Source organism: Phasianus colchicus, chromosome 2 (genome assembly GCF_987193195.1).
Source record: "Phasianus colchicus chromosome 2, bPhaCol1.hap1.1, whole genome shotgun sequence".
Lineage (NCBI taxonomy): Eukaryota > Metazoa > Chordata > Aves > Galliformes > Phasianidae > Phasianus > Phasianus colchicus.
The window spans coordinates 66,825,825-66,841,764 of NC_143437.1; the positions used below are offsets into that span (position 1 = coordinate 66,825,825).

A 15,940-nucleotide genomic window follows, 5' to 3' on the forward strand; every position below is an offset into this window, starting at 1 on the left:
TGGCATGAATGAGTCTAGCAAAAACTGCTGAAGAGAAAACATCACAGCAAATTCATCTGGGGAGTAAAGGAAGGGATTTTGTCAGCGAGCTAAATATTTTCACACAAGTTGTATGATTATGTTCCAAAAGAATTAGAAATCGCTGTGGGAGTAATTTAGCCCTATCATCTGTATATTCCTGCAATATAATGCCACAATACACTATCAGCGTCTTTATTTTCTGCAGTGAAAAAGCACAGCGTGCATAACTTTCACTTTCAAAAGGCACTATTTAAAAGTCCTTACTTTCAGCAATGCGTAGCTTCTTGTCTTGAACCGCAGAACTCTTCACTTTGTAGAAGGATAAATTGTTGATTGTGGTTGCAGCATTGATCACCAACTCCTCGCAGACTTCGACCGACTTATATTCTAATATATATAAAGAAAGCATACATATATATACATACATATACCAACACAAAACTTAGAAGCATAGCTCAGAGGTGAACTGAATTGCAGTTCAATTAACGTGGTCACTATTAAAGATCATTTTTATTTTTCACTAAAATGGTAGAGGCTAACAGGAATAGCTGATGCAGAAGTGGCAATACAAAGTCTTTCTGACTTCATCTATAGAAATGATTGTGACTAACATGACATTATGTAAAATCTAGTTAAAACATATTACAGATCTTTTCACTGCATTGAGATGGGGCTGAGGAGGATTTGCATGCAGAAACAGGCCTGTATTATAGTTATCAGACTGCTGACAAAGAGAACAAAGACTACTATTAAGCCACTATAACACACTGAAATAAAAAAGTAGTCTTTTAACAGTATCTGAGACATTCTCTCTCTTAAGGAGCTCCTGACAATGTTACTGATGTGCAATTTCCTCTTATGCTAGCAAGCCTGAATTTTTCTGAGGTTTCTGTCCTCAGAAACCAACGGTGAAGGAAATAAAATTTTGTGGTAAACTATAGAGCACTCATGACAAGAAGAGAGGGTCGGAGAGAAGCTTTAAAGCTCAAAAGTGCTTACACAGTTATTAGGACAGTTGCAACCCTAGTAGCTCCTGCAGGGCTTAAGACAGAGTGGATGAATTTGTGAGTCTTCTTGTCTCTAAATGCCAGGTTGTTGTAGGTAAGACTGGTAAATTAGTATATAAACAGGCTGATTGTGTTTATGTAATCTTACTGTTCTCATCACACACTAAAATATATTGAGTTATTTGAAATATATCTCCTCACTGATGAACTATGTTAGTGGGAGAACAGTCTGCTCAGTTCTAGCCTGCATTTAGATTCACAAAGGGATCAGTAAATGGTAAATCCAACCCAAGAACAGAGACAAAAATTGTGAATGTTAAAAATAAATAAAACAATGGATCTTCTTATAAGTGAAGTCTAATTTGCTTCTCTTTAGTGATCAAGTCTGAACTTACCACCAAATAAAGCTCTTCTACAACTTCTTTGCACAGACACTGAAAAGTCAATGCTTTCACTGTCTCAAACAGCATTTTATATAATACAGTTTATGAATACCAGGAAATTGACTTATTTTAGCAACAAAATCCACTTAGGTATGGCTCAATCTAGATAAAAAGCTTAAGCAGAAAAATCCTAAACTCTTCCTGCAGATTGAACGAAGATAACACATGCAACATAGATTTTATTACCTAGTACTGTAACAAGTAATTCTACAACACGATGGGCAGCTGCCAGAGCTGCTCCTACACTGGGATGAACGGACAGATTGGCCAGCACTCTTATCAGTTTTATCAGAACATCTTCTGCTTTGGAAGGATGCTTTGGGTTTTTTTTTTCTTCCCTTCCTCTTTCATGGTACCATTTCTCTTCATTCAAATCAAGTTCATGGTAGGTTTGGAATAATGACATCAAGGTGTTAACACTTCCTTCTTCTTTAAAAAATTGCTCACGGGCCTGGTTACTCTTTGCTGTTAAATTACCAAGAATAAAGATGATACGGATAACCAAGTCCTGCAATAAAGTAAACAAATCATATTATTTAAGTAAAAAAATATCAGAAGCTATCAGCTGCTTAAACAGAAGGCAATAATTTGTTTCAGAATTAATCTAATAACAGGTCCCAAAACAAAGAAAGAATGCCAAACATAGCAAATAGAAGTAAATTGTTATGCTACTATTTTTCATAAATCAGATTACAGAAGAAATTTTTTAAAAAGCATCTGACAGATATACTACAGCATTGAGGTTGCTAATCAGTAATGGAATACGCTTTGCAACCTGTTTTTAACAAGTCCATAGTAATTTTAAAACATCACCTTATACCCCAGAATAATCCTATGAGCTAGATCTTATTAATCTTACAAGCAAGCAAATGTCTGCTATACGGCCAGAGACTGCTAACTTCCCTCCTTCTCTAGGTCTGGTACCCATTGCAGAGGTTAAACTACTTCACCTTACTCTGTTACTCTTAAATCCATGTCATTCCCTTGTTAATTTCAATTGTCTAGAGATTGCTGAATTGCTTGTTCCAGAATTTTACCAAAAATATGATCAGTCTGTTGTTTCCCAATTTCCCCTTTCTTCTTTTCCAGAGAGGTGTCCTATGGCCCTGTCATCCCACATAACTTCTCAGGAACTCCAGAGACATTACCCCTTTCTGCTCTCTAGTAAGCATCAGAAGGTGAATTTCTTGAGGTCTACCTGGCCTGAAGACACTTAAATACATTCTAGCTCATTATTCAGTGATAAAAGAAGTCAAGCTGGAATAGAGATTAATCATTTTTTTTTAAAGGTCTAAGTATGATCAAAAAAAAAAAAGCATTCCACACTTCACTACTTAATGTCATCTGCCAGTAATTCTCATCTTATCTTCTGAACACAGAAGCAATTATTTCCTTATTGTCTTCTTGCAATTAATATTCTATATAAGTTCTCATGCTTCGTTTTATGTCCCCTTCTAGTTGCTTCTCATATTGTGCTGTTTTATTCTGATTTTGATTTTAAATGTTTTTGCCACCCTCTTATTTTTATCATTGCTAAATGAGACCTACTTTCTGTTTTTAGATAGCATCTCAAGATCTCATGATTTAACCAAACTGTTCTCTTAAAGCACTTCCTATCCTTGCCCTCGAGTGGGATACTGAATTGCATCTCTTTTTGCTTCATTTTGGACAGACAGAGCTAGAGCTATTTTTCTGCAAAATGAGTGGATTCAGTGCTATTCAACACTCCCCCATCTCTTTCTGACCCACCTATATGGAAAAAGAAGAAAAGATTCTGAAAATCTGAGCTAAGCCAAGTACAAACTAACTAAAACATCTAAAACATATATTCAAAACCTACTTCTTTTCAAAGAGTTCATAGCTGTATCAGCACAGGTAAAAGAACAGCATTTCTCCAGGTATAGCGCAGCCAGCATCTTTTACCTGTTAGACTGCTGTACTTGCATTAACCCAGTATTTTGATCATTTTCCTCAGATGCAATAGTTATAATCATAGACATTCTAACCCTTGATGGTATTAATAATACAAGTTAACCAGACACACTCCAACTGAAGTAGACTTAAGGAAAAAAGATGTGTAAGCAGCAAATTCTTTTTTCACATATGCCCTCATGAGCAGATTTCAGGCCCCAAGCCTCTGCCACAGAAGCTGACAAGAACATCAACCTAAGGTAAAGACAAATGCTACCTCTGAATTCAAGAGGCAGGCAGTTTCCTAATGGAGACGTGAGCTCTCTTCCTCTCTCTGTATAATATGACCACTCTGCAGGACCCACTTCCACTTTTTTTTTTTCTCTAAACCAGGCATCATATTTTTGCTAGCTTCTAAATGTCATTGAGACAATTTTTTTCTGCACGTTCTTCCTGACTAACCACTAAGAGCTTTCACCTTTGCTGGCACAGCCCCCATTTCACAAAGGCTGTAAGAATTTGAAACAAACAACAGATGAATCAGAAGAGAGAACTGAAAAAAAAAGAAAAAAAAAAAAAGCAGGCAGTCTCGTTTGACTCGTTTATATTGACTTTCTAATTTTGGTCAAAACAGTATCAGCCCAGCAACAGCCCTATCCAATCAGCAAACAGACAAACAGGTATAGTACAGCAATCCACTGATATTTTGAGAAGTGTGATCTCAGCTGTTCTTTCCACCTACAGGCTAGCAAAACAAACTTCTAGAATATAACTTCTTTCTAGCCCAGCACATCTGGTTTTAATAGCATATTACTGAACTTTCCTTATCTTCCAGTGACAATTCAACTAGAACAGTCAAAGAGAAAAGCACGTACAACTTATCTCAAGTAACATAAGGCATTAAGATTCATATTACTTTTTGTCCTTTGTGTTTAAAATGCTCTTAGGGTAAGAGTTGCTAACACCAGCTTAGAGTTGCTCTGTAAAGGAATGCATTTAAAAATGAATGGCACTTTGAAACCGCTTGCAAGACTAAGCCTGTAGAAGGCCCAGGGAACTTTCTGTACGCAGTGAAAAAAAATCAGTATAATAAATAAAGTTATTATGCATCTCTAAATGTTTGGAGTATTAGCTGCACATGGAACTTCAGACTCTTGGACGTTTGCAGAAAAATTACATACCAGTCATTTCATAGAATCATAGAATCACCAAGGGTTGGAAAAGACCTCCAAGATCATCTAGTCCAACTGTCCACCTACCACCAATATTTCCCACTAAACCACATCCCTCAGTACAACATCTAAACATTTATTGAACACCTCCAGTGACTGCAGATCCACCACTTCCCTGTGCAGCCCATTTCAGCGCCTTGGCACTCTTTCAGAGAAGAGATTTTTCCCAATATCCCGCCTGAACTTCCCCAGGAACTACTTGAGGCCATTTCCTCTCATCCCATTGCTGGTTATGCAGAAGAAAAGAACGAGCTTACCTCACCACAACCTCCTTTCAGGGAGCTGTAGAGATTGATAAGGTCTCCCCTGAGCCTCTTCAGACTAAACAATCCCAGTTCCTTCAGCTGCTCCTTGTAAGACTTGTGCTCCAGACCCCTCACCAGCTTCATTGCCCTTCCCTGGACATGCTTCAGGGCCTCAATATCTTTCCTTTAGTGAGAGGCCCAAAACTGAACACAGAATTTGAGGTGTGGCCTCAACAATGCTGAGTAAAGGGGGACAATCACTTCCCTGCTCCTTCTGGCAACACTATTTCTGATACAAGCCAGGATGCCATTGGCCTTCTTGGCCATCAAGGCACACTGCTGGCTCATGTTCAGCTGAGTGTCAACCAACACTTCCAGGTCCATTTTCTCCATGCAGTCTTCCAGCCACTCTGCCCCAAGCCTGTAGCGTTGCCTGAAGTTGTTGTGGACAAACTGCAGGACCCGGCATTTGGTCTTGTTGAACCTCATCCCATTGAACTCAGCAGAACTATCCAGCCTGTCCAGATCCCTCTGAAGGGCACCTCTACCCTCAGATATATCAACACTTTTTCACAACTTGGTGTCACCTGCAAACCTACTGAGGGTGCACTCAGTCCCCTCATCCAGATCATCAATGAAGATAATAAACAGAACAGGCCCCAGTATAGATCCCTGGGGAACTCTACTTGTGACCAGTCACCAGCTGAATTTAACACCATCCACCAACCTCTCCTTCATCATCCAACCTCTCCTTCATCCTCCAACCTCTCCTTCATCCTCCAACCTCTCCTTCATCCTCCAACCCATGCTGGCTAGGCCTGATCCCCCAGCTGTCCTGCACATGCCATGTGATATCACTCAAGATGATCTGCTCCATAACCTTTCCCAGCACCAAGGTCAGGCCGACAGGCCTGTAGTTCCCCAAGATCCTCCTTATGACCCTACTTGTAAATGGGAGTCACACTGGCAGGCCTTCAATCCTCTGGGACCTCTCCAGTTGAACACAAACACTTATAGATTGTGGAAAGCAGTTTGGTAATCACCTCTGCTAGCTCCCTCAGCACCTTCAGGTGCATCCCATCTGGCTCCAAGGACTTGTGACAGTCTAGGTAGAGTGGTAGATCTATGTTTCCACCTGAATTGTGGGGGGTTTATTCTGCTCCCCATCCCAGACTTCCAGGTCAGGGGATAGAGTACCCTAAGAATAATTGGTCTGGCTTTTAAAGACAGACATAAAGAAGACACTGAGAACCTTAGCGTTTTTCTTATCCTCAGTGGTCACATTCCCCAGTGCATGCAGTAAACAATGGAGATTCTCCTTAGCCCATCTCCTACTGTTAATATATTTATAAAGAAGTTTTTTGTCCTCTTTTATCCCAGTGACTAGGTTGAGTTCAAGCTGGGCTTTTGCCTTTCTGATTTTCTCCCTGAATATCCTAACAAAATCTCTGTATTCTCCCTAAGTTGCCCATTCCTTCTTCCATAGGAAGGAGACTCTTTTTCTTCCAGAGCCTCAGAAAAAATTCCCTGTTGATCCATGCTGGTTTTCATTCCCACTGGCTCATCTTACAGCATTTGTTTATTTATTACATTCATTTATATAATATATAGGTTTTAGTATGTATGGCACAAAAGGCAAATTACAGGTGGGAATTATATTCAGTTACTTCATCTTATTATATAGAGGCATTCATGTGAGATGCACTGCTCATAGAGGGCACCCAAACTTGATGGAAAAGATATACATGAAACCACACAGCTTCACTTGGAAAAACAACTCTGAACATGTCAAGAAGAGCTCCAGAAGGAGAAGTGATGTTTTTCTTTTCTTCCCATCTGTAATATTTTCATATTTAAAAGGGGAAAAGTACCGCTTACTCCATCAACATCAAACTCTTAGTTTTCTGACATCTGGAGTCATACAATTTTATTACTGGTATTAAAATTTCTTTATTTCTCTAACTCTAAAAATCTATTCCTTGCACTGTACCAAAGGTACTCAGCGTACCTGCTGAGTCACAGAACTTGACAGCAGTTTATCTTAGCAATTAAAATGTATCTGCCTTTCCACGTATATCATGATGAACAGAACTACAAATAGCACATGTTTGCTAATGAGTAAGAAAGGACAACCATTAGATCAGTAATTTCTAATTAAAACAAGATAAACAAGGGAAGGAAGTCCATTCTAGAATCTGTACACGTTGGCCAAATACCTGTTAGTCCATCTTGATCCATCAGAAGAGAAGGGGCGGTATGAAACAAGAAATCAAGATGCCAGCAGCTCCTATTAGGGTTCCTATTGAATCTCCAGCTGTATATGAATTACACTTTTTTGTGTTACACAAAATCAGTAGCAATAGTAAAAAAAAAAAAAAAAAAAAAAAAAAAAAAAAAAGGGCATTTGCCAGAAGTATCATAGAATCATAGAATGGTGAAGGGTTGGAAGGGACTTTAGAGATCATCTGCATCCAGTTCTGGGCTCCCCAGTTCAAAAAAAGACAGGAATCTCCTAGAAGGAGTCCAGCAGAATGCCACAAGAATGAAAAATGGCCTGGAACATCTCCCTCATGAGGAAGGACTAAGTAATCTGGATCTGTTCAGCCTGGGAAAAAAGACGACTGAGGAGGGATCCGATTAATGTTTTTAAATATCTAAAGGAGGATGGGAGGCAAATGGATGAAGACAGACTCTTCTCAGTGGTATGTAGTGATAGGACAAGGAGTAATGACCTAAAACTTGAACACAGGAAGTTCCATATAAGCATGCAGTACAACTTCTTTATGGTAAAGGTGACAGAGCACTGGCACAGGTTGCCCAGAGAGGTTGTGGAATCTCCTACCATAGAGACATCCAAGACCCATCTGGATGCCTACCTGTGTGACCTATTGTAGGGAACCTGCTTTAGCATGGGCACTGGATTTGATGATCTCTTGTGGTCCCATTCAACTCATGCAATCCCGAGATTCTGTGATTCAACCTCCCTTCCATGCGCAAGGACACCTCGCACTAGACCAGGTTGCTCAAAGCCCCACCCAACCTGGCCTTGAGTATCTCCAAGGAGGGAGCACCCACAACTTTTCTGGGTAACCTGTTGCAGTGTCTCACCACCCTCACAGTGAAGAATTTCTTTCTTATAACTAGTCTAAACCTACCCTCTTCCAGTTTATAACCATTACCCCCTGTCCTTTTGCTATATGCCCCTTGTAAAAAGTCCCACCAGCTTTCCTGTAGGTCCCCTTCAGGTACTGTATAAACTGCATCTACTGCACATTCAAATTGAATTAACAAGTTTATCTTTCTGGTTTTTTAACATATCCTTGGAAAGAAAAATCGAGACTTTCTTTGCAGAGCCTGACAGTCTAACAACAAAGTAACAGCACTTATGCCTTCCTGAAGCTAAGACAGTAAGGACTCATCTTGCAGTGACATTTTGACTGTGAAAACACCTGGTTAAACCACCCAATGTGAAACTTGATTTAAAAAAGGAAGAAAAAAAAAAAAAAAAAAGAGTGGGAGAGAAAGAGAATATATCAGAAGTATCAAAAGCAAATTAAGAAGATTCTAACTGAGAAACCTGAAGCAAAGAGCAGAGAGGAAAGGCTTTACCTCAGTGACAGGCATTCAAACCATTGCTCAAGCAGAAGCACCTACAGCAAGTTGCCCAGAAATGCATGTTTCTCTATACCACAAACCAGAGGAAAATATCCAATAGTTTTTTATACCCTAAAACCTGTTAAAGTAACCTTTTCTGATAAAGGTTCATTCACACTTAATGCCTTTTAGCAATGAAGAGCTCACGTCCTTACATTTGTCAACACCTGGAGATCTAGGAAAGGTAACAAAGTAATCACTCTGTCAACAGAACAGCATTTGGTGAAAAGCAGGGTAAATGCTCTATTGAAAAATAATTCAGAAATCACTAACTGAAAAAAGTTGAAAACTATATCCCCCATAGTATTGCTCTAATAATTACTGGTATCCTTGGTTAAAATCTTGCTTCTTTTACTACTTTGAATTTCTACTGCTTCAACCACTATTTCTTGCTATCACCTTTCTAAGTTAAAGGACGATCTATGAATAAAAATGCCTTCCTTTACAATTCTATGAAATAGGCAACTTGCTAATAGTCTGATCTTAGACATTTATTAGATTTCCAAAGAAAACACCCCACAATTAAGCAAATAAATTCATCACTTTTATAGCTCTTTTCAGAGCTGTTTGCAAGCTTTCAGCCCATTTTAAGAGTATCTGTTATCCAAGCAGTAATACCTCCTTATCATCTGTTAGTCTAATGTTCACATATCCAGTAATTACACTTACACTGCTGTATCCTCTGGTACACCAAAGCATTTGGTTTCCATTCAGTACATGCCAATGAAGGTTGCTTGACTACAGAGTTTTAGATTCCTCACCATATCACATTTTCTGCACTCTACTTACCTCTTTTTGCTTTTGGATCTAAATAAATGAATTATAAATCACAGAGTACTAAGAAAATACAAATAAACAATCAACTCAGCACACCATCACAAAAAATTATACTGCAGAGAAAGACCTTATGTGGCCATTCAGATTTATCAGCAGGTTGCCATAATATTTATTGTAAAATGGATATTTCTTTCTTGGAAAAATATTCAGGAAAGAATGAATGATTGGTTACAAATATGCAGGAAACCTGTGAAAAATGAATCTTATATTTTCTTCTTCTTCCAGTGATTAATTTCTGTGTCCCTTTCATGCCTTAAGGAATATAACTGAAAATACATATTTGTAAACACAGCAGAAAAGTACCACATTATCTCAAAATGCATTTCATAGGATTACCTTGCCAAGCATTTTAGCACCCACTCTGCTTGCCATTTGCAGTTTGGTTCCCGCCCCATGTTGTTTCCTCACTATCTGTGATTCAGATACTATTTGTGTGGCTGTTCATCAAACTAGACTGGGGAATGATATAGATCATAACCCAGCAAAGGATGGGTTCTTTTAGTGTGGCTTTTTTTCCCCTCCATTCTTAAGATTATTGGAAGCTGTGTTGGTTCTAGGAGCTGATGTATCATGTAGTCATACAAACAGCTGTCCTCATCCCAAACGAAGGATAGCACAGAAGAGAAAAGCAAGAAAAAGCAAGTCATGGAAGCTCAATAAACACAGCAGTGATGGCCATTTCTTTAGGGACAAAGCTATTCACAAAAATACAAATATTTCCTCTCCCTAAAATACAGAAATAATTAAGACAAAAAATGGAAAATCTCCAGCATCTCTGATGATGCCACTGAGCAGAGTGCCAGTAATACTCTCAGAGCATTTAAGAAAAAGAACTTGAAAATCTGAAATAAAAATGGCTGCATCACTGGATTCTTGCTAAGAGTCTCTGGTTGTACTAAGTCATTAGGTTTTATGACTGAGTGAAACAGACATTGAGTTCCTGGGAGCTCATCACAAAGTTGTCCAAAAGCCAGGCAAAAAAACATTCAGAAAGGTCAATCAGGGCACACAGATAAGTCTTTCCCTAATAAATAATGCTAGAAACAAAACAGAGAAATTCTCTGCATTTATAGGCCCTATATATATATATATATATATATATATATATATTATAATATATATAGCAATCTTCCCAATTGCAGCAATCCAAAGAGCAAAAGGGATACTCAAACAGCCCTAAAAGCATAACTTTTTTTCAGAGGGAGACAAAAAAAATTCTCACAAGCTGAAGTCTGCTTGCTCACAAAACTCATTTGATGCTTGCTCCTTGGTAGATGCTCTTGGGAATAAAACTGTGCAGATCCAGGCAGAGTGAACCCAATAAATGTGGACATCTCCTTAAAGAGGCTGACAAAGCAACTTCAATCTATTCTTCATTTAATAGAGTAAATTGTGACAAATTGATTGTTAAATCAATCAGGTGAAACAGCATGCAAATTATAATTGTTAGTTAGTGCAGTTCTACTGGCTGATGCAAGAGATACAAAAATAATAACAAATCATTTCATGCGTATCAGTATCAGGATGTTTGCCAGAACTGGCAGAACTAACTGATGATCAGGAGCATCCAGTGAAGAAAATGTAATTCCAGAGAAGCTAGATGAATTCCTTGCATTGATTCTTCCCCCTATGAAAGAAACTGAGTAGATCTCAACGCTATAGTCTTCTCCAGGGAAGACTCATCGGAGGATCTGCTGAAAACCAAAGTGATCACAAACTTCTAAAGAAAAAACTGATGAAACAAACAGTGACAAATCACCAGGAAGGGATAATCACTCAAGAGTTCTAACTCATCAACTAAACAGATTAATGACTAACAGTGATGAGCAACCTCTCACTCAAAACTGCCTTGATGTCTCAGAACTGGAAAGGTAACAAACATGAAATCAACTTTTAGAAAGGGATCCAAGAGATTCAAGTCTGATGTCTATACCAGATGAATTTGAAGAAACCTTTGAAAAGAAAAATCAATTAGTGAACAGTCGGATACATGCAATCAGTTTTAAGACTCCTGAGTCCTGACACCCAATTCTTGAGCTCTTTGAAGGGATCAACAGATATAAAGGAGACCCACTTGACAGAACCTACTTCACTTTCCAGAAAACTTCTGACAAGGTCCCTCACCAAAATCTTAGTGAAACTAAGCAGTAATACCGTGAGGGGAATTTTCTGTACCAATAAATGTTCAGAGGATGGGAAACAATAAATTAATGGTTCCTGCAATTGCAGAGCACCATTAGAATTCCACCCAATTTTGTGATGGGACCTGTTTTGTTCAACATATTCATAAAACACTGAAAAGTGGGTGACAGCAGTGATACAGTAGATTTTGTTGATGACAGTAAGATATTCAAAATGGAAAAGACAAAGGCTGAATGAAGAGCATAAACTGGTAATAGAATAACAGACAAAATTCAAACGCGGATAAAAGTGAAACAAAACAAGACAAAATTACAGCCTTTGAACCAACCATAACCACCTGGAGGGAGATTTTTTGGATTCTCCTCAGAGTTGTAGTACTCACAGAAGGTCAAAAAAACAAATCAAATTTTTAGCTTCGCTGAGAAACAAATTTATGCAAGCATGGAAATCTATCATCTAGTCATATCTGAACAGTTACTTCTAGTTCCCTCATCTCAAAAAAGATACAGGACTAAAGATTGTAAAAAGCTCAGAGAAACACTACATGGATGCACAACAGTATGGAATCTATATCAGAAATCACTAAGCAAGCAAGGACTCTTAAACAAGGAATTTTTAGCATGGAAAAGAGGGAACTCAAAGACTGTATGAAAAGTCAAAAAAGTTAGAAGTAGCATGGAACGAATGACCAGGGATTAAATTTTCCTCAGCTTTTCAAAACAAGAAGCACAAGGTATCAAATAAAGATAGTAAAAACCAAACTCAAAAACAAATTCAAAAAAAATAATTTGTTCAAAAGTTAGCTAGTACAGCAACTCCTCACCAATGGATGCTGAGGAATTTAGAAGTTTGTGTGTGATATATAGTTTCATAACAATTTCTGCAGGGATGACTAGAACTTTGTGGAAAAGACCACCACTGAATTTTGTTTTGAACAAGAGAACCACATCTGGCTAAGGAACTTTCCAATCTGGGAAGAGCTGGAAGTTTGGAAAGTTTGTAAGGGTAGTACTGTACAGTCTTGTTCTGGTTTTGCTGTCCTCTGGACATCTGATTTTCACCACTGTTTAGCATAGATACTAGGCTGGATGAACCTTTCATGAGACTCAGTGTGATTATTCTTTTACTTAGCAGGCAATTGCTGCATCTAGTAATGGCAGATGCTTCACAAATGTTTTCTAATTAGAAAGAGTAGGCCAAACTGAAGTATAAAGAGACTCTTCTTCACTGAAAATACAAGATCCCTTCCATGCAAATTTTAGCATCACCCTGCATTTGTGCACTTAAGAATGAAAACAAACTCTTAATTGTGTTCTGACAGAAGATAACACAAGTGTTGGCAGGCCTCCAAAGGCCACCTAAGCTCAGGCAGTGTCTGGCCTACTGACAGAAGCTACTGCCCTGGTTAGGTAATCCTCCTGTTCCAAAAGCACGGCCTCTTCATGACTTATATCATCAACCATAAACTGAGAACACTAAACTTTATTTAGCTTATCTGAAAAGCGTACGGATGATAATGATCTGGGTAAGGGGAACAGCACCTTTTTCAAAGATTCCTGGAGATGGCCAAAACACCAGACTACAAAGCAGAGTAGAAAGTGAAGCATACAAAACACACTCTACAACATAGATGCTCTCTCTACAAGAAAACTTCCGATAGGCTTTCATGGCATCTGGCAACCACCAAGGACTTTTTTATTACTTCACACAAGTAAGCTCCAAACTGACCACAAGTTGGTCCAACAGAACATACATTTCAGATGCCCAGAAAAGCAATGCCAAACTCCCGAGTGCTACCTTGCAGATCCAGTTTATTCAATCCTCAGTACTTCTCTCCCTACCTAATATTATGACACATGGAATTAAGCAAGTCCTGCCATCTCAATTTCAAAGTCTTTCTCACAGAGATAAATTCCTTCTCTCCCACTCCTTCTGCCTCCTTTACTCAAGAGAGAGCATTGGCTGAACAAAAAATTAAAAAGACTTGGAACTGCAGCATGGTGAGAAGAACAGAGACTATTTGGGTGGCAGCTGTGGAATTCAGTGTATGGTGTGGGAGCAAGTCATTAGTCCCATTTCCAGTGCTCACATTTTTGTTTTCACAATATTTAATGTTTATTTTTAAAGTCACAGCACTTGAGAAGTTTTTTGGTGTTTTTTTTTTTTTTCCCCAGTATGTTCCTAGCTGTCATGATTGCCAGTAAATAAAAAACATGAACTTTGCAACCTTAAAATTCAAAACACACACACTTCCTCTTTCTTAACATATCAGTTTTCAGTCCTAAGGATTTTGAATGGTTTGAGTTAATAACGCTGATTTATTCTCCTCTTTACTTCTTCCCACAGCAAACAATTTTACCCACACTGCTGTTAGCTGTTTACTTTTCAACAGACACCACCTCATCCTATAACTCACTAGCTGTCAGCATTTTACAGGATTAGCAGTGCCAACTGTACCCCGGGAAAAGCACTCATGCTTCTCACAGCTCAAGTGTTTATTACACAGTACAGAAAAAAAATGGTGCCTTACCCACAGCCCTCTTCTTGATGCTGCAGGGTTTCACTAAGCTGACAAATGGCAATTGCATGCTTGATTAAAAACTCTAGTTAAGAAATAACTATTCTTAAGACATTGCAAACATAATCACCATAATATAATAACTACATTGTTCTAATATACAAGTTCTTTTTTCTCTAATTTGTATTTTGATAGACAGTTTAATATAAAAACTAAGGCTAATCTTGTGACAAAACTACTTTAGAAAGCAGACAAATGAGAAGCTAAATTCTGACAATTACCTGAAAAAATTTTGAAATTATATATGAGCCTAGAATTCATTATGACACAAAACTATCAAGTCAACATTTCCTTTTAAAATTACAGATGAAGGCTGAAAGGAAGATATTACTCACTTTAAGCCCTTACTCCCATAGGACCATCATTTGTTGAGATTTTAATACAGTGCTCACAAGGTGCTACAAATCTAGTAAAACATAACATCCTCAAGATTTCTTATATTATTTATGTAGTCCTTTACTGAATGTCTTTATAGACTACACAGTGCAAGAGCAGTCTGAACCCAGAAATACTCAGGAATGCTGCTGAAACGTTAACCAGCAGATAAAAGTAATTAATCTTTCTCTCTCTTCCGTATGTACTATCACAGAAAACACAGGCAGGTAAACAGGAAAGGGAGAAATTTTTGTATTTGGCAAAAGAAGGAATAAATTAGTCAGCATAGCTGATATCATTACCTTCATTAACTGTCTTTAACAACAGCAGCAAAAAGGACCTTCCAACAATTGACCACACTTTACTAAACTTGTGTCAAATTGTGTAGGCTAGGCTAGCTAAATGTACTCAAGTCAGTTCAGTTTAGATACTGGAGCAGCTAAGAAAGTTCTTTACTTCTAAAAATAATCTTTATGCTCAATGTTCTGAAACCTCAGTCCACTTGTGAAATATTTATGCTTTACAAAGTTTTCTTCTTAAATCTTACCTGGCAATGCAGCTGTGTAATTTGCCATAAATGGGGCGCAGTGCTGTTACCAACATGGCAATCTTTCAAACTATGATCCTACACCAAGTCCCCAGAGCCTAGTGCTCCAGTAAACATAAGAAAGATCTCTACAGTAGAGCAAGAAAATAGAGAAAGAGAACCTTCAAGTTCTAATGAAGCCGGTAACAAATATACTCATATAATTTTAGCTAGTAGGATGAGGCATTTTAACAAACTCTAAACATGTTTTTCTAGGTGCAAGATTCCAGTGCAGCCTTACAGGTATACGGTTTTCTCTAACAGAAGAGAGACATTCTGATACCTTATGCAGTTACCAAGAAACAAGCTTTCCTCTGCTTTGAAATGGTTTAGCTCTGGAAAATTCACACTCCTTTTGTAGGAGAGGAAGGCAGAAGAAATCCCTAGTTTCCTGCTATCAAATACACAAATAAACTATTTTCTTTTAAAAGTTGTTTTTTTTTAAACTAAGAAAAACAATTAAGTATCTAAAAGACATATGCGACCAACAAATAAATGAATCAACTGTCTATCCTCTGTATTGCTTTGAATATTTAATCTAAGTGATTTCATTTCAATTATTTACTACTTAAAATGCCATCAACCACTTAAAATTTTTATTTGGAAAATGCCTAAAAGTAGGTCACTGAAAACAGGCTTACACACAATAATGCACAGACACATCAGAGGATTAATATATAAAAATGGAGAGATGAAAAAAAAAACTGACCTGCTGCTTCTGGTGTTTGTTTAGTAGGGCTAAAAATAAGATGTAACATCTGGAGCAGTCCGCTAAAGCTGCACAGAAGTCATTGTACGAAGAAAGTTTGCTACAAAGATACAAAAATAACATACAAATGAATGAAAGCACTTTTTTTCCCACAAAAGATTTAAAAAAAAAAAATCACTCTGCTTTTGACTCTCAGAGCT

General features: G+C 37.9%; 1 protein-coding gene across 9 annotated transcripts in view; it reads right to left on the bottom strand.

Moving 5' to 3' along the window:
- The window catches only part of ARMC2 (armadillo repeat containing 2), a 98,071-nt gene that overhangs the window by 13,409 nt on the left and 68,722 nt on the right, over window positions 1-15,940 (bottom strand). For all 9 annotated transcript variants that reach the window (XR_016464418.1, XM_090135902.1, XM_090135903.1 and 6 more), the window contains 3 exons: window positions 15,741-15,840; window positions 1,658-1,979; window positions 286-408 (listed from right to left, as the gene is read on the bottom strand). Coding sequence is in view for 8 of the 9 variants with exons in the window: in XM_090135902.1 (XP_089992028.1) it covers window positions 286-408; window positions 1,658-1,979; window positions 15,741-15,840 (545 nt within the window). In the remaining variant the exon portion in view is untranslated. The remainder of the gene's footprint in view (window positions 1-285; window positions 409-1,657; window positions 1,980-15,740; window positions 15,841-15,940) is intronic.